The sequence below is a fragment of the Stegostoma tigrinum genome, chromosome 16 (genome assembly GCF_030684315.1).
Source record: "Stegostoma tigrinum isolate sSteTig4 chromosome 16, sSteTig4.hap1, whole genome shotgun sequence".
Lineage (NCBI taxonomy): Eukaryota > Metazoa > Chordata > Chondrichthyes > Orectolobiformes > Stegostomatidae > Stegostoma > Stegostoma tigrinum.
Genome location: NC_081369.1, coordinates 2,501,506 through 2,522,153, shown reverse-complemented (window position 1 = coordinate 2,522,153; position 20,648 = coordinate 2,501,506). Strand labels below are relative to the sequence as shown.

Below are 20,648 nucleotides of genomic sequence, written 5' to 3'. Positions count from 1 at the left end.
TTGAGAAGGGAAGGTTGTGCCTCACAAGCCTTATTGAGTTCTTTGAGAAGGTGACCAAACAGGTAGATGAGAGTAAACCGGTTGATGTGGTGTATATGGATTTCAGCAAGGTGTTCAATAAGGTTCCCCACAGTAGGCTATTGTACAAAATGTGGAGGAATGGAATTGTGGGAGATATAGCAGTTTGGATCGGAAATTGGCTTGCTGAAAGAAGACAGAGGGTGGTAGTTGATGGGAAATGTTCATCCTGGAGACCAGTTACTAGTGGTGTACTGCAAGGGTCGGTGTTGGGTCCACTGCTGTTTGTCATTTTTGCTTTTATTAATAGAGGGATCGAATTCTGGAACCAAGAGGTTATGCTACACCTGTACAAAACTCTGGTGCGGCCGCACTTGGAGTATTGCGTACAGTTCCGGTCATCGCATTATAAGAAGGACGTAGAAGCTTTGGAAAGGGTGCAGAGGAGATTTACTGGGATGTTGCCTGGTATGGAGGGAATGTCTTACGAGGAAAGGCTGAGGGACTTGAGGCTGTTTTCATCAGAGGGAAGAAGTATGAGATGTGACTTAATTGAAACATATAAAATAATCAGAGGGTTAGATAGGGTGGATAGGGAGACCCTTTTCCTAGGATGGTGATGGCGAGCACGAGGGGGCACAGCTTTAAATTGAGGGGTGAAAGATAAAGGACAGATGTCAGAGGTAGTTTCTTTACTCAGAGAGTAGTAAGGGAATGGAATGCTTTGCCTGCAACGGTAGTAGATTCGCCAACTTTAAGTCGTCATTGGATAAGCATGTGGACGTACATGGAATAGTGTAGGTTAGATGGGCTTCAGGTCGGTATGACAGGTCGGCACGACATCGAGGGCCGAAGGACCTGTACTGTGCTGTTATGCTTTATGTATGTTCTAACCCCAAATTTAAACAGTACTCGTGGCAATCTTTCACTTCTTTGCTCCACTGGAATCTATCAGTTGGTGACTTAAAAATATTCAACCTTGCTTCTGTTACCTTTTTAGGAATAGTATTCCAAAAGACTCAGACACCTGTGAGAGAATGTATGTCTAACGCTGTTTTAAATGGTCAAACTCTGATTTTTTTTATAACCATTGTACCTCGTTTTAGATTTTTCCATGGGACGATATGTCACCATATCTACCTTGTCAAGACCCCCGAAGATTTTACATGTTTCAGTCAACCAACTTCTTCATCTTTGCAGCTGTCCAATCTTTTCCAACAAGACAAACAGAATTTGTCATCATCTGTGCTGCCTTTCCATCGCCAGTGCACAACTTTCAAGCAGCCTTTCAAAAACTATTCAGACTGCTAATTCATTTTCATGGCTTTGTATTTCTAAGTTTTTGATAGGCAAGCCACAGAATGCATTCCTGTCAGTAGCAAATTCACAATGCAGCAATGGTGATAGATTAGATTGCTCTATTTTCCAAATCAATTGAGTCTGGAGAATTTTTCACAATATAATAAGAGAAGCATTGTAATTTATTTGGAATCTGTATTAGTTATATGCCATTTTTGAGAATAGAACACACAAATGTATTGAAAGAATTACTTAGGCATATGTCAACATGATTTGTTCAAATGTAAATTGATTTCTTTTCTCTAATTTCATTCCCACTTCAATGAAGAACACATTTTCATGATTCAGAAACATTCATCAGACATACCATCTTGTCCTACTGTACCATATTACAATGAGATTGCAATGCTAAACAAAGGGCAATCACGGATGGAGCATCAGTCTGCTCTGTCTGGGCAAAGGGCCACTCTACAGTGAATTAACCACCACTACCTCTGGCAGGCTATTCCAAACACACATCATCCTGTTTGTCAAAATATCGCTCCTCTAGATTCGTTTGTATCTCTCCCCTTTTACCTCAAACCTATGCCTTTGAATCTTAGGCTGTCTTACTATGAGGAAAAGCTGTTAGCTATCTACTTACCTCTGCCTCTCATGATTTTTCAGACCTATGTAAGGTCACCCTTCAGTCTCCAATGGTCTAGGGAAAGAAGGCCCACACTATCCAGCCTCTCCTTATAACTCAAATCTTCCAGTCCACGGAGGATCCTAGGAAATCTTAATGAACATAGCACTCCCGCTCTGGACTAACGAAAGTCCTGTAAAATTCCAAAGTAGCCTCTCTCCTCTTATAATCTGTACCATTCCAGACATAAGCATGTGCCCTGTATGTTTCTTAACCATTCCTTTAACCAGCCCTGCCACCTTCAGTGATCTGTGAACAAGAAGTCCAAGATTTTCATGTAGTTACTTCCATTAGTTTACTAATGTCCTGTGGAAGTAATTCAGCCATTGTCAATTGGCCTGCATGTGGCTCACTATAAATTGAATGGTTGCTAACTGCTCTCTTGGCGATATGGTATAGGCTACGAATGTCCCCCAGTACGTTTTAACGCATTCTTTCTAGGTTAATAATATCTGTTCTATAAGAGAGCAACTAGAGCTAACTGGTGTAATTTGAATGCCATAAAAACCTGGAATAGTGTTTCTCTTAAAACCATGATCTCATTGCAATAGGAAAGATGTTGTTAAACTTGAAAGGGTTCAGAAAAGATTTACGAGACATTTACCATGGCTGGAGGGTTTAATAAATCAGGAGAGACTGAATAGGCTACAGCTATTTTCTTCGGAGTGTCGGAGGGTATTGGGTGGCCCTATACAGATTTATAAAATCATAGGCCATGGATAGGATGAATAATCACTAATTTCCCCGAGGTGGAGGATTACAAAACTAGAGGGTGAAGGTTTAAGGTAATAGGGGTATGATTTAAAAAGAGGTCTAAGGGCAACTTTTTCATACAGAGGTTGTTGTGCGAACGAGGGGGTCTCACACACCACCCCATCAACCTCCGGATACAACGCATCATCCTCAGACACTTCCGCCATCTACAATCTGACCACACCACCCAAGACATTTTTCCATCCCCACCCTTGTCTGCTTTCCGGGAGACCACTCTCTCTATGACTCCCTTGTTCGCTCCACACTGCCCTCCAACCCCACCACACCTGGCACCTTCCCCTGCAACCGCAGGAAGTGCTACACTTGCCCCCACACCTCCTCCCTCACCCCTATCCGAGGCCCCAAGATGACTTTCCATATTAAGCATAGGTTCACCTGCACATCTGCCAATGTGGTATACTGTATCCATTGTACCCGGTGTGGCTGCCTCTACATTGGGGAAGCCAGGCGGAGGCTTGGGGACCGCTTTGCAGAACACCTCCGCTTGGTTCGCAATAAACAACTGCACCTCCCAGTCACGAACCATTTCCACTCCCCCTCCCATTCCTCAGATGACATGTCCATCATGGGCCTCCTGCAGTGCCACAATGATGCCACCCGAAGGTTGCAAGTACAGCGACTCATATTCCGCTTGGGAACCCTGCAGCCCAATGGTATCAATGTGGACTTCACCAGCTTCAAAATCTCCCCTTCCCCCACCGCATCCCTAAACCAGCCCAGTTCGTCCCCTCCCCCCACTGCACCACACAAGCAGCCCAGCTCTTCCCCTCCACCCACTGCATCCCAAAACCAGTCCAGCCTGTCCCTGCCTCCCTAACCTGTTCTTCCTCTCACCCATCCCTTCCTCCCACCCCAAGCCGCACCTCTATCTCCTACCTACTAACCTCATCCCACCTCCTTGACCTGTCCGTCTTCCCTGGACTGACCTATCCCCTCCCTACCTCCCCACGTATACTCTCCTCTCTACCTATCTTCTTTTCTCTCCATCTTCAGTCCGTCTCCCCCTCTCTCCCTATTTATTCCAGAACCCTCACCCCACCCCCCTCTCTGATGAAGGGTCTGGGCCAGAAACTTCAGCTTTTGTGCTCCTGAGATGCTGCTGGGTCTGCTGTGTTCATCCAGCCTCACATTTTTTTATCTACCATTCATCTGGAGCTTATTTTCCCCTCAAGGAAGCTTCTCAAGAACAACAGTCAGCTCTAAATAAGGCACATATGTCATCAGAGATTAATAGTAGCCTCCTTCCAAAGAATTGTGACAGAGAAGTTAGTCATGAGGAACAGCCAGCTGTACTGGGGAGATTGACATCTGTACCATTGTGATTGACCAGAACCATGCTACAGGCAGTGTTCTTGGGGCTGGCATAACTAGGTAAATCGAGAGGGCTTTCAGCTAAATGGTGGAAGCAAGAGGTCACGTAGAAAGATGATGTCTATCACAGGGTAAAGATAAGTGAAGAGAGAAAAATAAGAACAAGGGAAATGAGCTTCAGAGAAAGGCACAAAAGGCAAAGAGAGAGAGAGAGAGAAGGAATACATTACCAGTCAAGATGAGGTGTTACAAAGTTGGCAAAAATGAACAAACTGATGAATATACATTTGGAAATGCTCATTGGGTTGTTCACAAAATAAGTGAGTTCAGACCATACATAAACAGAAACAATTACAATTTTATAACATTGTGGTGACATAGCGTATAAGTATTGAGTACCAAATATTTTGAAATAAGAACACACACTAAGGTTAGGAAACGAGGTGATGGTGAAAGGATTGCAAATCATGACTATCCAATCATGGATGCCATTTGTGCAATATTTAGATTTTACAGTCATTCAGAGAATCAGGGTGATAAATCTATTTGGGTAGAAATTGGGGATAGTAGGAAATAAAACAACAGACAAGGGGTCTGCAAGATACTGAACAGTCATTAATGTGAGACAAAACATACAAGAGGAAATATTGGTGTTTGTGATTCGGGACATCAGTAATAATGGGTGACTTTATTCTCTTTATCAAATTAAGCAAAAAAATTGAAGTGAGGTTGAACAAATGGGGCCTGTACCCATTTGAGTTTAGAAAAGTAAGAATATATATCTTCCATGTGGACCTAACATTGAGGAGCCTGAACTGGACGGACGCTGAACGGACGCTTCCTCCGATGTTGGAAACTTGAAGTCGGCTATGCAATTTAAATTTGTAGAGGCGTTTAAAATGTAATAAGAAAAAAGATTTCGGCAGGTTAATCTGATATTCCGGCTCAATTCTTTCGGATATAGGAGTGAGACGTTTATAACTGTATCCCACTTCCCTTCTTGCATTCCGGGGTGTAGCAGTATTGCCTCCAAGTCCTTCAAATTGCTACAATTACAGTGGTCTTCACAACATTCCATTTAAAGAGGTTAACAACACTGAAAACCAAAAGCACTTGCCTCTGCCTGCCGAGAAAGAAGCCGACAAATCAAATCATACTATCGAGGATTTAGCGTGAAGCCTTTCAGATTACAGCACTTCAAGTGCACATCCAAGCAAAAACAACTTGTGAAAAGTCAAAGGTGCCTGTCACTGATATCTGTTCGGGCAATGGGTTCCACATAGTTACCACAGTCTGTGATAAGCTGTTTTCTCATCTCCCAGTTAAGCTTTCCTATCAATCTCTTTCAATCTACAACCCCCGCATCACTGACCGCAGTATGAAGGTTACTGAACTTTTCCCTATCTACTGTGTCTCGGCTCATCTCAGATGTGTGCATCCCAATAAAATTCCCCCTCAGGCTCATATTCTTTCTGTGGTAAAATCTTCATCCTATCCAATCCAATCACGTCTCAACAACAACCTCCGATATACCTTCTGTACCTTCTCTCGTGTCGTCATTTTTGTGGCGGTTTCTGGCGACAAAAGCAGCGGACTGTATTTGAGAGGGCAAGTGTTTTTTTTTCAATCTGCAAATAGTCATGTGCTCTTTGGTGCACACATACGTATGTGATTAAATTGGAGACAGAGACAAGCATTTAAGAAGCATTTGTCTGTCCTGTTCTCAATCACAAATGATGGTCTTGGAATTTCACTGCCAATATGTTTGTGTGTCATTCACTATGGGATGTCTGTCTGCTGGGCATCTTGTGCTCAGGTACGTATTTCTCTTTGCTGAGCATTCACTGATCACAAGCAAGACGCAATGTAAATTTACAACTAGATTTGATAAATTTGATTAATAAATGGATATTTTTTATTCTTGTTGTCTTTTTTTTAAAGTCAGTTACTCCGAGAACGCAATTATCATTGGGTCTGTCAGAAAAAAAATGTAACATTCAATTAGGACAATAGTTTAAAAATGGGAGAATTAGTCGAAGAGTAAAATGTGGTAAATTGCTGTTGCATCAATGGCTTAGAATAAAGATGTTACTGAGGCGGTGCAGACTGTCCTTCTTATTTAATCTCAGTGTGTTTCCTTGGTTGACAGCTGCTGTGGGCAATTCGGCCAAAGTGAATCCGGACCTTACGCGAAAAACGGTGCAGGGAGGTTCATCAGTTCTCATGCACTGTACTTTCTCCGCCGAATTTGATTATTCAAATGTTACAGCTTACTGGTGGAAAGAAGATAATAAAACCGTTCTGCAGGAGGACAGCAAAAAGCTCTTCCGTGTAATTAGAGGAGAAGCCTCCCTTAAACTCCTGAACGTGACAGTCCGGGACGCTGGAACGTATCACTGTGCAGTCGCATATCAGAAACAAAAGCTTGGGCAAGCTGCTGTGCAACTTATTGTATATGGTAAGTGTCACCGCAGATAAACACGGAGTCTTAGCTGCTTGAAAACAATCTAAAACAGGAATCAAAACAATGTATTAGACACAGACATTTTGCGTATAATATTGGCAGTTGTTTAAAATGAAACGTTAAAGAAAATGGAGACCTTGGAGAACCAGGAAATCCTCAAAATTTGAGATCTACTCTGTGTTAAAAATAAATCCCTTGTGGGATGTGGGCATCAGTGGCTGCCCAGCATTTATTGCGTGTCCCTAGTTGCCCTTGACAAGATGGTGGTGAGCTGCCTTCTTGAACAGCTGCAGCCCATGTGCTGGAAGTAGAATCACAATGCGATTAGGGGGAAATTACAGGATTTTCACCCAGTGTCAGTGAAGGAACAGTGCTATATTTCCAAGTCAGCATGGTGAGTGGCTTGGGAGAAACTGGCAGCTGGTGGTGTTTCCAAATACTTACTGCCCTTGCCCTTCTAGATGGTAGTGATCGTGCGTTTGGAAGGTGTTGACTGAGGGCTTTTGGTGAATTTCTGCGGTGCATCTTAGAAGTTACACGCTGCTGCTGCTGAGTATATGTGGTGGAGTGACTGAATGTGGTGCCAATCAGTGAGTGAGTGACTTTTTACTGGATGGAGTCCAACTTCTTAAGTGCTTTTCGACCCGTAGGCATGGCAAATGGGGAGCATTCCAACACACTCCTGACATGTGCCTTGCAGATGGCGGGCAGGCTTTGGGAAGCCAGCAGTTGATTTACTTGCTGCAATATTCCTAGCCTCTGACCTATGGCTCTATTTATATGGCTCGCCCAGTTCTGTTTCTGCTCAATGGTAACTGCCAAACTATAGATAGTGGGGAACTCACGGATGGTGATGCCACTGAATATTAAGGGGTGGATGATTATATTGTCTCTCATTTGAGAAGATGGTTGCCTGCCATTTGTGTAGCCTGCATGTTACAGTCAACTTTTTTAGCCCAAACCCGGCTGTTGTCCAATTCTTGCTGCATTTGGTCATGGGTTGCTTCAGTTTTATGCATTTAGCTTTTATGCATTTGTGCATTTTGCAGCAAAATTGAATGCAGTACTTTCAAATTTTACTTTGCACACGAATATGGAGTTACAGGATGAAACTTCTTGAAGGTATTTGAAAAACTATGCATTTTGAAATGTTTCTTATCTCACAAGAAGAGCCAAATTCTTGGTTCAATCACTTGCATGGTCTTTGCTAAATTCGTCGGATCCAGATCCAATTCTTTATCCTGTTTGCAAAAGAAAGGTCATGTTATTAAGTAGAAAAAAATTCTGAAAGCTTTTTTTTCTAAATATGCAGGAGGTGTATTGAGAGGAATTGAGGGATTTTTAAAATCTGATAAATGTAGCATCAATTTCATGTCATGTTCATAGCAAAAATTAATACAACTGATGTGCTCGAAATGATTGTTTTGCTAAAATAAACAGTACGTTTTTTGGAGAAGATGCAAAATCAATTCATCTAATTTATGTTATTTACCTTTCAGCACTACCAGCTCCTCTGAAAATTGTCTCCATGCCATCCGAAGACCTTTTTTCTGCTTCTCTCCGAATCCAGTGCAGGACATCAGACTTTTACCCAAAAGACTTTAACCTTACTTGGTATAAAAATGGCACAAACATATTGACAGGATTTCGGAATGAACAGCTGGCAAAACCTGAGGATCTTTATGAAGTCATCAGCACCTTAGAGTTGCGAGAGGCAGTCAAGAGTGAGACAGTTTACACCTGTCAAGTATATCATGTTTCAAGCTCATTTCCGACAAATGCCAGCTACACTGTGATAAATAAAGGTAACATTTCATAATATGTGGTACATCGAATGCTCATGTATCATTTAAAATGGGTAAATATGTAAAAAGTGATTATGGCAGTCATTTGCATGTGATAATATCAAAAGACAGTTTTTTTTATTCATTCTAGTGATGAGGACATCACTAGCTAGGCAGCATTTATTGCCCATCCCAAATTGCCCAGAGGGCAGTTCAGAGTCAACCACATTGCTCTGGAATCACATATGGGCCAGTCTAGGTAAGGGTGGCAGTTTCCTTCCCTAAAGGACACTAGTGAGCCAGATGGGTTTTTTCCCCCAACAATCAACAATGGATTCACGGTCACCATTAGACCATGAGTTCAGATTCCACCATCTGCTGTGTTGGGATTTGAACTCAGGTCCCCAGAGCATTGTCTGGGTCTCTGGATTAACAGTCTAGCGATAATACCACGTGGCTGTTGCCTCCACATTTGCATGCAGTTATGTCAAAATTGAATTTAAGTCCTATTGTATGGTTTAAAGTTTTCTTTCTTCATGCTGTTTGGAGCTGATATGTAGTTATCACATGTGACTACCAAAATTAAATATCAGTCTTCAACACTGGTCACATCATTCTTTTCTGCATACACTGATGACTTGCAAAGGGCTGCATGATCAATATTAATTCTTGTGAAAGCATGAACAGTATTGAATTTGGACAGGCCAAATGTCAGGTAACTGTGTGCAGTTCTGGTCACCTACTACAGAAAGGATATGCTTAAATTAGAAAGCGTGCAGATAATATTTCCTCAGATGTTGCATGAACTGGAAGGCTTGAGTTCTAAAGAGATGCTAGATAAGCTGGGACTTCTTTTTTTCCTGGACCATAGGAGACTGAAGGGCGACCTTATAGAGGTCTATAAAATCATGAGATGCACAGATAAGTAGATTCAACAGCTTTTCTCCATGGTAGGGGAGTCTAAAACTGGGGGGGGGGGGGTTGGGGGAATAGGTTTAAGGTAAGAGAGGGGTGATACAAAAGAGGAGGAATTTTTTTCACACAGAGTGATGTGAGTATCTGGAAAAGTCTGTCAGAGGTAGTAATGGAGATGAGTACTATTTTGTCATTTAAGAAATATTTGGATAGGTACATGGATAGGTTGGGTACGGAGGGATATGGATCACATGTAAGCAAATGGGATTAGTTCAGTTGTGAAAACTGGGCGGCATGGACAAGTTGGGCTGAAGGTCCTGTTTCCATGCTGTAAACCTGTCTGACTCTATGGTACACCTCCATGCATCCAGTTTATTTTCCTTATTCATCAGAGTGACACATACTTGATTAAACACAAAACATAGGGTCATAGATGATTGGGTCATAGCTGCAAAGAGATTAAAATTATTTCAAATGAAGTTTACCTCCATGGAAAATACAAGGAAATCTGACCGCAGATTCCATTATGTATGGTTTCTGACCTTGATCTGTGTGCAATCCAACTAATCTCCCACCAAATAACTTGTAATTTTTCAATATAGCTGAGAGAACTGAACACTGATTGCGATTAGCTCTATTAATTTAAAATGTGTCATTAGTTGAGGTACTTTTATTATTTACCTATTTCTGTAAATTCCAGGCATTTTTAATCTGGCTGCATACGGATTAGTTGAACAAAGTGATAACAAAATTGAAATGCTGAGACTTTATGTATGGTATTTACCACAGGTTCAAGGCAGTCCAATTGCGAACGATGCACATGGCATTTAAAACGTGCGTATCTTCAGTTTCTGGTGCAATCCCTAATTTTGAATTTATGTTATCATTGCAGATTTTGCCTCTAAAATCAGTGTTACTATGGCTGCCAGTTGTGTCGCTCGTGCAATTGCAATTCTAATATTGACCGTGATGATTGTCAAGGGTTTTCTGTTCTTTATCTCCAAAGGTATGAATAGGATAGAAATGCCTCACTGAAATTAACACAATTGGGAACTGAATTTCTGAATTGTATAATTTAAACAACTAATTAATGTGAAACCTCTTCCAAACATATACCGTGCTTCACATCAAACATAAAATAAGAAGAAAATTTGAAGTTTCACTTTGAGAAGTTGTATCGGTGTAGATCAAAGTTGTGATGGTAAAATTCTTTGCTGAAAAATGTTTCTATAGCTTTAACCCTCAAAACATAAATTCAAAGCATCTGTGTGTAACATTTAGAGCTGTATTGTGAAACTGTTTTTCCTGTTGTACCCTGTTTACAAATGTCGAATAGAAGTCAAATATCTTTTGGTTTCATTGGTTGGGGCTGATGAGTACAATTATCTGCTGTTTTTGTTGCTGACTTATGTCTTTGTTGTTTCTCAGGTGGGGCACAGAAAAAAACAATAAATCCAGCTCAGCATGATGATGTGGTAAGACAAATTTAGTTTACTCTGTCTGTTTTAACTTTCAAGTCTAGTTGAACAGTTAAGCTGGGAACACAAATGTGTATTCCTAACATGTCAAGTTAAGTAATGAAGATTTCATCAGCTCTCAAAAACACAACTTCAACTAAATAAAAACAAAATAAAACAAATAGAAAATGGCAGCAAGTTTCACAACTGTTACAATGATGTTGAATCATCAAACATGGGTTTGAAGCCGACAACCAGCTTTGATTTCTGTTTTCTTTCAAACTTCACAAGTGACAGAGTGCTGAATAATTTTGAATAATTTTGCCACATTGATTACATTATAATCAATGTTGATTATATTGTGGTGATGACCACTCTGATAGGTTCCATGGAAAATAAAGAGACAATATTGTTTTCTTCTCCCTTTCTATGCCATTCTCAATTCACTTAAGCATTAGTCAGAGTTAGGTGATTACGTCTGTCTCCTACCAAGCAACTCTGCCAAAGAACTCAATGTATTATGCAGACGGCTTGTACAAATTGGCTTCCTTAGAAAGCTTACGCTCTCGGCTGTCTCTCTGCTAGTGAACTCTCTGCTACAGCAACATACAATCTTGGGGGAAAAAAAATCAACAAGCTGTTGTGATGCAAACATCTCTTATTTTTAATTTTCAAATGTGGATATCAGTAACTTATGAGAAACACCTTCCGAGCTATGGCAACTGAAAAGGAGCAGGTGGGACTTACTCAGGATTACCCGACAGTGGTTTGTTTGCACTGTCCAGATGACACAATGTAATTACACATTGTTTTTCTTGACTGCAATTCAATGCAGTGCAGATCAGCAGATGTAGCCTCTTTAAATACATTTTGAAACAGTCAGAGTCTTGAAGTTAATTCAAATGCTTTATCATCTCAGTTTCAGTCGTGGATCTGAAGTTGCTTTATTTAAAAAAAAATACATTTCCTTCCTTGTGTATAATACTGCAAAAAGTACCCTCCTCTTTTATTGCAACACTCTCCCTGACAACAATGTTGGACTGCAGTCAGTCAAGAAACCTGATGTGCTGTTGGACTCTCAATAGTAAACAGTTATTGGCACCAAATACTGGCCTTGCTACTGAGGCTCACATCCTATTAAAAATAGTACTTCATGCAGAATACACTCACTGACGTACTGCAGGTGCAGCATAAATGACAAGCCTTTCTTGGAGGTCTTCAGAAAATTATGCCAAAGTCTTTACTCCATTACTGCACATCTTTCTGTGAAATGTTGCAGCTGCTCTGCTGTCAGTGACAGAATAAAGTCCTCTGATGTCCAGGTGCAATGCCTAGCCTGTGTTTTATTGTTTCATGAGCAGTGGATCAGATGGAAAGAGAAAACAAAATTAGCTATGACTGAGAAATACTCCACAGAAGACCAAAGAGTATACCTTAGAGCACTAAAATATTGTGGCTTAACTGTTCGACAAAAGCGCACCATACTTGTCACATTTTTTCATTGTCAGTTACCTGAATATATTCCTCCCAAAATAGTTGGCACATTTTCTGACTGAAAATGCACTACACTTGTGTCTTCACTTCAGATTTCAGCACTTTTATTTATTACCATTCAGATGGCCCATTGAAATAATTACTTTCCCTTATTCAGAAATGAACAGGGTGATTCTAAAATTAAATTTCAAATAGCAGTGGTAAGTACAGTTATTCCTTCTCTCGAGTTGGCTCACTAATGTAGCTAATTTAATGTGAGGGAATGTTTAGGCCAATCCTGCACCGTCCATCCTCCATCTATCCACTGACAAAAAAATAAATTGCTGGAAAAGCTCAGCAGATCTGGCAGCAGCTGCAGAGAGAAATCAGAGTTAATGTTCTAGGTCGTGACCTTTCCTCAGAACGACGTTATTAATTCATTTCAAATAATTGCCACTTATAATTTTAGTGTGAAGCAATGGGATCTGTGTTTATTTTTATCGTTCCTAAACAAAGTCAAGTTTTTTTTTGCATTTAATAAATGTTATTGCATGTTCAATTTGTAGCAGAATGTAATAAGACAGGAATTCACCCCTCAGAATTTAAAACCCAAATTAAATTGAACTGACAAATGTAACTTTAAATTAAAATTAGATTAACATTAATAATATCAGAAAATAATGTTTGCTTGTGAATAGATGTGCTGTTCCTCGTAAGAAACAGTTCAAAGTCAGAAAGAGGAAAATGTAATGATTGTAGTGAAGTGTTAGCAAAGTCAGTACAACAATCTGTAGGAACACATCACTGTAGATATTGAAATCTGTCCTGAAAACAACAAATGCTGAAGATCACAGCAGATCAGACAGCATCCACGGAGGGAGAAAGCTCGTATTTTGAGTATGGATGAATCTTCAGCAGAACTGTGATGAAGAATCATCTAGTCTGGAAACATTAACTTGCTCTCCCTTCGTGGATGTTACCTGAGCCACTGCGATCTCCAGCATTTGTTGTTTTATAGTACGACAAACTAATTGTCCATGCTAAGAATGTATATGCATCTCTTTACACCAAAATAAAACAACCAAATGAATATTGAATCTTAACTCTCTAGAGAAAACGGAAGATGCCTGAGGATAAGCTGACATATGCTGCTCTTAATCGAGTTGGCTCTGAGGATGACATAATGCTAAAACAACAGGACTATACCACAATATACAGAGGTACTTTTAAGATCTCATGTATAAATAATGAGTTCATTCATCATAATGAGTTGATTATGAAATGATGTTGAAAGTTGCCTGCATGCAATTTTCATCTAGAATGATTTAAATGAATGGTAATTCAGTCTCAATGCTGTTTTTCAGACAAAACAAAGCATGACAGACTGCAGACTGATTTACCTTGCTCTGAAATTCAATGATTCCAGTCCATCATCGAAATCCAAACACCAAGAAAATAGTCCACTGTATGCAGTTGTGAAAAGCAGCCTCCGATTTGGGAAAACAAAACTACGCTAAAAAGATAGAAGCAGTTTTTATTACAGAGATGATTATGTTTCTTATCAAATTTAAACAGTTATTTTACTTGTATAAACCCTTTCATAATTTTGCAAATATATGGATGAATTTCTTCCCTTCGAGTAATATCACCTGGATCCAATTCATTTCAGCTTTAAAATTTGTGCAACAGTTACAACTAAAAATCACAACTCAATTATTTTTGACTGTCCAGGACCTCCTTATGCCCTTTCAATTTGCATGAAGTTTGACATATTGATCATGAAGGTTATTACTGAGTGTTTTTCTCTGTGTTTGTGTATCGTCAGATATTCATCATAATTCTGCTTGCATTGGCAACACGGGGCAATGCTGATATTTTCTTTCCCTTTCTCCAGTCTGTGCATTTGGCCTTGAAATGATGGGATTTACTGTGACAAATGTTCACAAGGCTTCTTTTGGCTACTGTCCTTAACTTGTTTGTGTTTCACTCTTTTTTTTTTCTAGCTTGAATAGATACTTCTTTCTGCTTCCACTGTGGCAGCAGTTTTAATCCTGTTTGTCCTCTTGCCGTTACTGTGAGAATGTTTGTTTGTGTTGATTATTCCACATCCAGAAAGCTGAAGAGATCTGATTGCTTATCTCTCTGATATTTTGGTGGTTCATTTTGCTCAGTTAATTTGCTTCAGTTCATAATTGGCAGTTTCTTCTTCAAATTTTAGTTCAGTATAGAGTGGCACTGTGCCCAGACAGTGCAGACTGATGCACCATCACTGGTCATAAGACCATAAGACCATAAGACATAGGAGTGGAAGTAAGGCCATTCGGCCCATCAAGTCCACTCTGCCATTTAATCATGACTGATGGGCATTTCAACTCCACTTACCCTCACTCTCCCCATAGCCCTTAATTCCTTGTGAGATCAAGAAATTATCAATCTCTGCCTTGAAGACATTTAACGTCCCGGCCTCCACTGTGCTCCGTGGCAATGAATTCCATAGGCCCACCACTCTCTGGCTGAAGAAGTGTCTCCTCATTTCCATTCTAAATTTACCGCCTCTAATTCTCAGGCAGTGCCCATGGGTCCTAGTCTCCCCACCGAATGGAAACAACCTCCCAGCATCCACCCTTTCTATGCCATGCATGTCTTGTATGTTTCTTAGATCTCCCCTCAACCATCTAAACTCTAATGAATACAATCCCAGGATCCTCAGCCGTTCATTGTTGGTTACACCTACCATTCCAGGGATCATCCGTGTGAATCTTAGCTGGACACACTCCAGTGCCAGGATGTCCTTCCTGAGGTGTGGGGCCCAAAATTGGACACAGTATTCTGAATGGGGCCTAAGTAGAGCTTTATAAAGTCTCAAAAGCACATCACTGCTTTTATATTCCAACCCTCTTGAGATAAGTGACATCATTACATTCTCTTTCTTAATCACGGACTGAACCCGCAAGTTAACCTTTAAAGAATCCTGGACTAGGACTCCCAGATCCCTTTGTACTTTGGCTTTATGACTTTTCTCACCCTCTCTCCTCCATTCGCACACCAGGACTGTTTAACATTGCACTCTCATTGTAATATGGCATAGTAGGACAAGATGGCATGACTCATGAATGTTTCCGAACAATGAAAATGTAGCATTATTCTTTATTGAAGTGGAAATGAAATCAGAAAAAGAAATCAATTTATATTTGAACACATTGTGTTGATACATGGCTAAGCATTACTTTCAATACATTTGTGTATTGTTTTCTCAAAAATGGCACACAACCAATATAGCTTCCAAATAAATTACTGTGCTTCACTGATTATATTGTGGCAAGTTCTCTGGATTGAATTGATTTGGAAAATATAACTATCTAATCTATTAACATTGTTTTATTGTGAACTTGTTGCTGGCATGAATGATTTTTCTAATTCATCTATCAAAAGCTTACAAGTACACAAAAACAAAAATGATTATCATCTGAAGAGAGATAGTAGGAACTGCCAATGCTGGAGAATCTGAGATAACACGGTTTCGAGCTGGATGAACACAGCAGGCCAAGCAGCATCAGAGGAGCAGGAAAGTTTTGGGTCTGGACATTTCTTCAGAAAATGTTCTGAAAAAATTCAAAGGAAGGGTCCAGACCTGAAATGTCAGCTTTCCTGCTTCTCTGATGATGCTTGGCCTGCTGTGTTCATCCAGCTCTACACCTTGTTATCTTTATCAGTCTGAAGAGTTTTGAAAGACTGCTTGGAAAGTTGTGAATTAGCTCGGAAGAGGCAATACAGATGATGGCAAATTCTGTTTAACTTGTGGGAAAAGATTGGACAGCTGCAAACAGGAACAGGTTGATTGATTGAAACATGTAAAATATTGAGGGGTCTTGACAAGGTAGATGTAGAGATTTTCCTCTTTTGGAAGATTCAGAACGAGGGATCATGGTTTACAAAAAAAATCAGAGAGTGAACATTGAAAACAGCATGAGGCATTTTTTGTTTCTTTCACAGATCCAGGAACTTTTGGAACACATGTCCTCAAGTTTATTGTATATTTTAAAAGTAACAAGATGATAGATTCCAGCCAATGGGGTAAGGAGTAAACAATAGGATTGAGCCTAAAGAGAGAGAAAAGCAGTTGGACAGACAAAGAGTTGATAACAACGGGGAGTGTGAATAGTTGTTAATGCCGACTATTAGTGACGAATAACAGTTGAGCATAATAGCAGGCTATGTGGTTACAAGGCCTGGTCTATGGGGTAGGGGGCTGGACATGGCAGAGTTTAGGTCCTAAAATTATTGAGCTCAACATTGGGACTGGAGGGCTGTAGGGTCCCCAAGCAGAAAATGAGGTGTTGCTCTTCCAGCTTGCATTGGGTTTCGCAGGAGCACTGCAGCAAGCCAGAGACAGATATGTTAGTCAGGGAGCAAGGTGGTGTGTTAAAGTGGAAGGTGATGGGTAGTTCAGGATCTTTCTGGTGACCAGAACGTAGATGTCTGCGAAGCAGTCACCTATTCTATGCTTTGTTTCCCCAAAGTGGAGGAGACCACACTGTGAGCAGCGAATGCAGTAGACTAGGTTCTGGGAAGTGCAGGTGAAGTGTTGCTTCACCTGGAAGGTAAGCGTGGGCTCTTGGATACAGGGAAGAGAGGAGGTAAATGGGAAGGTGTTGCACCTTTGCCAGTTACAGGGGAAGGTGCCATAGGGCTGTGAGGGGGTATTGCGGGTGAAGGAAGTGTGGACTAGGGTGTCCCACAGGGAATGGTCCCTGTGGAAAGTTGACAAGGGAGGGGAAGGGAATATGTGTCTCATTCTGACATCTTGCTGCAGGTGGTGGAAACGGCGCCTGATAATCTTCTGTTTGTAGATGCTAGTTGAGGGCAAGTGGAACCCCATCGCTATTGTGACAGGGAAGAGAAGGGGTGATGGCGGAAGCGTGGGAGATGGGTCAGCCCTGGTTGAGGCCCCTGTCGACAATGGAGCTGGGAAATCCTTGGATGAGGAAGAAGGTGGACATTTCGGAGGCTCCCTGTTGAAGCTGTCTTCATCTGAACATATGCGAAGGAGGTGGAGGAACTGAGAGATTGGGATGGAGTCTTTAGAGCAAGTAAGGTGTAAGGATATATTGTTCAGGTAGCTGTGGGAGTCAATGGGTTTGTAATGGATATTAGTGGCCAGTCTATCCCCAGAAATGGAAACAGAAATATCGAGGAAGTGTAGGGGTGAGTCCGAGATAGACCAGGTGAAAGTGAGGGCAAGGTGGAAATTGGAGGCAAAATCGATGTAGTTTTCCAATTCTAGATGAGAGAGGGAAGCAGCACCGATAATATCATTGATGTATTGGAAAAAGAGTTGTGGGCAGGGGCCACAATTGGATAGAACAAGGAAAGTTCCTGATTTTGTTTTTATTCCTGATTTACAACATTCGCAGTTCCTTTGGTTTTGTTTGAAAGGAGGGGCCTTGGGTAATGTATCAACATTTACTCACCAATTATAGGAAGCAAAGTGAATGAATCCACATTCAAGGCTGTGAACTGGATACCAAACCGCGTAAACCGTTTTTGTGCAAGTATTGATGTAGGGAGTGTACTGTCCATCAGGGACAAAGTATGAGGAGGCAGGCAGGATTCAGCCATGTGGAAGATGTTTATTTAAGCAAAACCCACTTGATGCAGGGAGAGGGCCAAAGAACCTTCCCTGAATCGGAAGGGAGATCAATGACACACCCTGATTTTTACAGTGAAATACAGCATTTTACACATTTTCTGTTCCAATAATCAAACACAGCAAACACCACAAACATCACCCTCACCGCTGCTGCTGCCGCCCACCCCGCTCGTCCAACTCCAGACGCCGCACCGCCAACGCAGCTCTGCCCACTGCTGATGGAACACCGCCCACCACCAGCAACCCCAGAGAAGACAGCCACGCTGAGCCCTGCCGAATCTTCACCTTCCCCCCAAGACCTCCCACTGACTGAGAACAAACGGTCAGTCCTAAACAAGGGGATCACATTTGTCCCCCTCCACTGACACATCAACGAATACCAGTCACGTTTGGACATCGAGCAGTTTTTCCGCTGCCTTCGCCTCCACGCTTACTTCTTTAACCGGGAGCCCAACCGTCCCTCCACTTATCCCTCCACCTGCCTCCAACACAAGCCCTCCTCCTGGACACCACCCCCATGCCTCCTACCCTCCCTTGACCTCTTCATCTCCAACTGCTGTCGAGACATTAACCACCTCAACCTCTCCACCCCTCTCAGTCACTCGAACCTCTCCCCCACAGAATGGGCAGCCCTCCGCTCCCTCTGCTCCAACCCCAACCTCCCCATCAAACCCGCTGACCTCTACATCGCCAAGGCCAAATGCCAAATCTCCAACACTTCCTTCTATCGCCCCCTTGATCATGACCCCACCCCTGAGCACCAAACCATCATCTCTAACACCATCCATCACCTTTTCACCTCAAGTGACCTCCCACCCACAGCCTCCAACCTCATTGTTTCCCAATCCCGCACTGCCCGCTTCTATCTCCTACCCAAAATCCACAAACCTGCCTGCCTTGGCCGACCCATTGTCTCCGCCTCCTCCTGCCCCACCGAACACATCTCCACCTATCTGGACTCCATTTTCTCCTCCTTGGACTAGGACCTCCCCACCTACGTCCGTGACACCACCCACGCCATCCACCTCCTCCAGAACTTCCAATTCCCTGGCCCCCAATGCCTCATTTTCACCATGGACGTCCAGTCCCTATACACCTGCATTCCGCACGCAGTAGGCCTTAAGGCCCTCCGCTTCTTCCTGTCCCGCAGGCCCAACCAGTCCTCCTCCACCGACACCCTCATCCACCTAGCCGAACTTGCCCACACCCTCCACTACTTCTCTTTTGATTCCTCCCACTTGCTACAGACAAAGGGGGTGGCCATGGGCACCTGCATGGGCCCAAGCTATGCCTGCCTCTTTGTAGGCTACGTGGAACAGTCCCTCTTCTGCACCTACACTGGCCCCAAACCCCACCTCTTCCTCCATTACATTGATGACTGTATCGGCACCGCCTGTTGCTCCCAAGAGGAGCTTGAACAGTTCATCCACTTCACCAACACCTTCCACCCCAACCTCAAGTTCACCTGGGCCATCTCCAACACATCCCTCACCTCCCTGGACCTCTCTGTGTCCATGTCAGGCAACCAGCTAGAAACTGATGTTCACTTCACGCCCACCAACTCCCACAGCTGCCTACAATACACTTCCTCCCACCCACCCCCCTGCAAAAATTCCATCACCTATTCCAATTCCTTTGCCTCCATTGCATCTGCTCCCAGGATGAGGCATATCACTCCCGCACATCCCAGATGACGCATTCTTCAAGGACCGCAACATCCCCCCCGCAGTGGTCGAGAACGCCCTTGACCGTATCTCCCACATTTCCCGCAACACATCTCTCATATCCCGCCCCTGTAATAATCGCCCCAAGAGAATCCCCCTTGTCCTCACATACCACCCCACCAACCTCCGCATACAACACAGCATCCTCTGACACTTCCGCCATCTACAATCCGACCCCACCACCCAAGATGTTTTTCCATCCCCACCCTTGTCTGCCTTGCGGAGAGATCACTGTCTCCGTGACTCCCTTGTCCACTCCACACTCCCCTCCAACCCCACCATTCCCGTCACCTTCCCCTGCAACCGGAGGGAGTGCTACACTTGCCCCCACACCTCCTCCCTCAACCCCATCCCAGGCCACAAGATGGCTTTCCATATTAAGCAGATGTTCACCAGCACATCTGCCAATGTTGTATATTGTATCCACTGTACAATACAGTGGCATCTTCTACATTGGGGAAACCAAGCAGAGGCTTGGGGACCACTTTGCAGAACACCTCCGCTCAGTTCGCAATAAACAACTGCACCTCCCAGCCGTGAAACATTTTAACTCCCCCTCCCATTTCTTAGACAAAATGTCCATCATGGGCCTCCTGCAGTGCCACAATGACGCCACGCGAATGTTGCAAGAACAGCACTTCATATTCTGCTTGGGAACCCTGCAGCCCAATGGTATCAATGTGGACTTCACAAGCTTCAAAATCTCCCACCCCCGACCCCCCGGCTGCATCACAAAACCAGCCTAGCTCGTCCCCTCCTCCCTAACTTGTTCTTCCTCTCACCTATCCCCTCCTCCCACCTCAAGCCGCACCTCCATTTCCCACTTACCAACCTCATCCCACCTCCTTGACCTGTCTGTCCTCCCCAGACTGACCTATCCCCTCCTCACCTCCCCACCTATACTCTCCTCTCCACCTATCTTCACCTCTTTCCATCTCGGTCCACCTCCCCCTCTCTCCCTATTTATTTCAAAACCGTCTCCCCATCCCCCTCTCTGATGAAGGGTCCTGGCCTGAAACGTCAGCTTTTGTGCTCCTGAGATGCTGCTTGGCCTGCTGTGTTCATCCAGCTCCACACTTTATTATCTTGGATTC

The 20,648-nt window shown here is 42.8% G+C and overlaps 1 protein-coding gene across 1 annotated transcript; it reads left to right on the top strand.

The window, feature by feature from the left end:
• Window positions 1–5,789: 5,789 nt before the first annotated feature.
• Window positions 5,790–13,687, top strand: LOC125459907 (signal-regulatory protein beta-1-like). The gene is made up of 7 exons (XM_048546894.2): window positions 5,790–5,903; window positions 6,237–6,545; window positions 8,051–8,356; window positions 10,143–10,256; window positions 10,679–10,725; window positions 13,292–13,400; window positions 13,545–13,687. The coding sequence occupies exons 1-7, from the start codon at window positions 5,849–5,851 to the stop codon at window positions 13,598–13,600; spliced, it is 996 nt and encodes a 331-aa protein (XP_048402851.2). The 5' UTR covers window positions 5,790–5,848; the 3' UTR covers window positions 13,601–13,687.
• The last annotated feature ends 6,961 nt before the right edge of the window (window positions 13,688–20,648 follow it).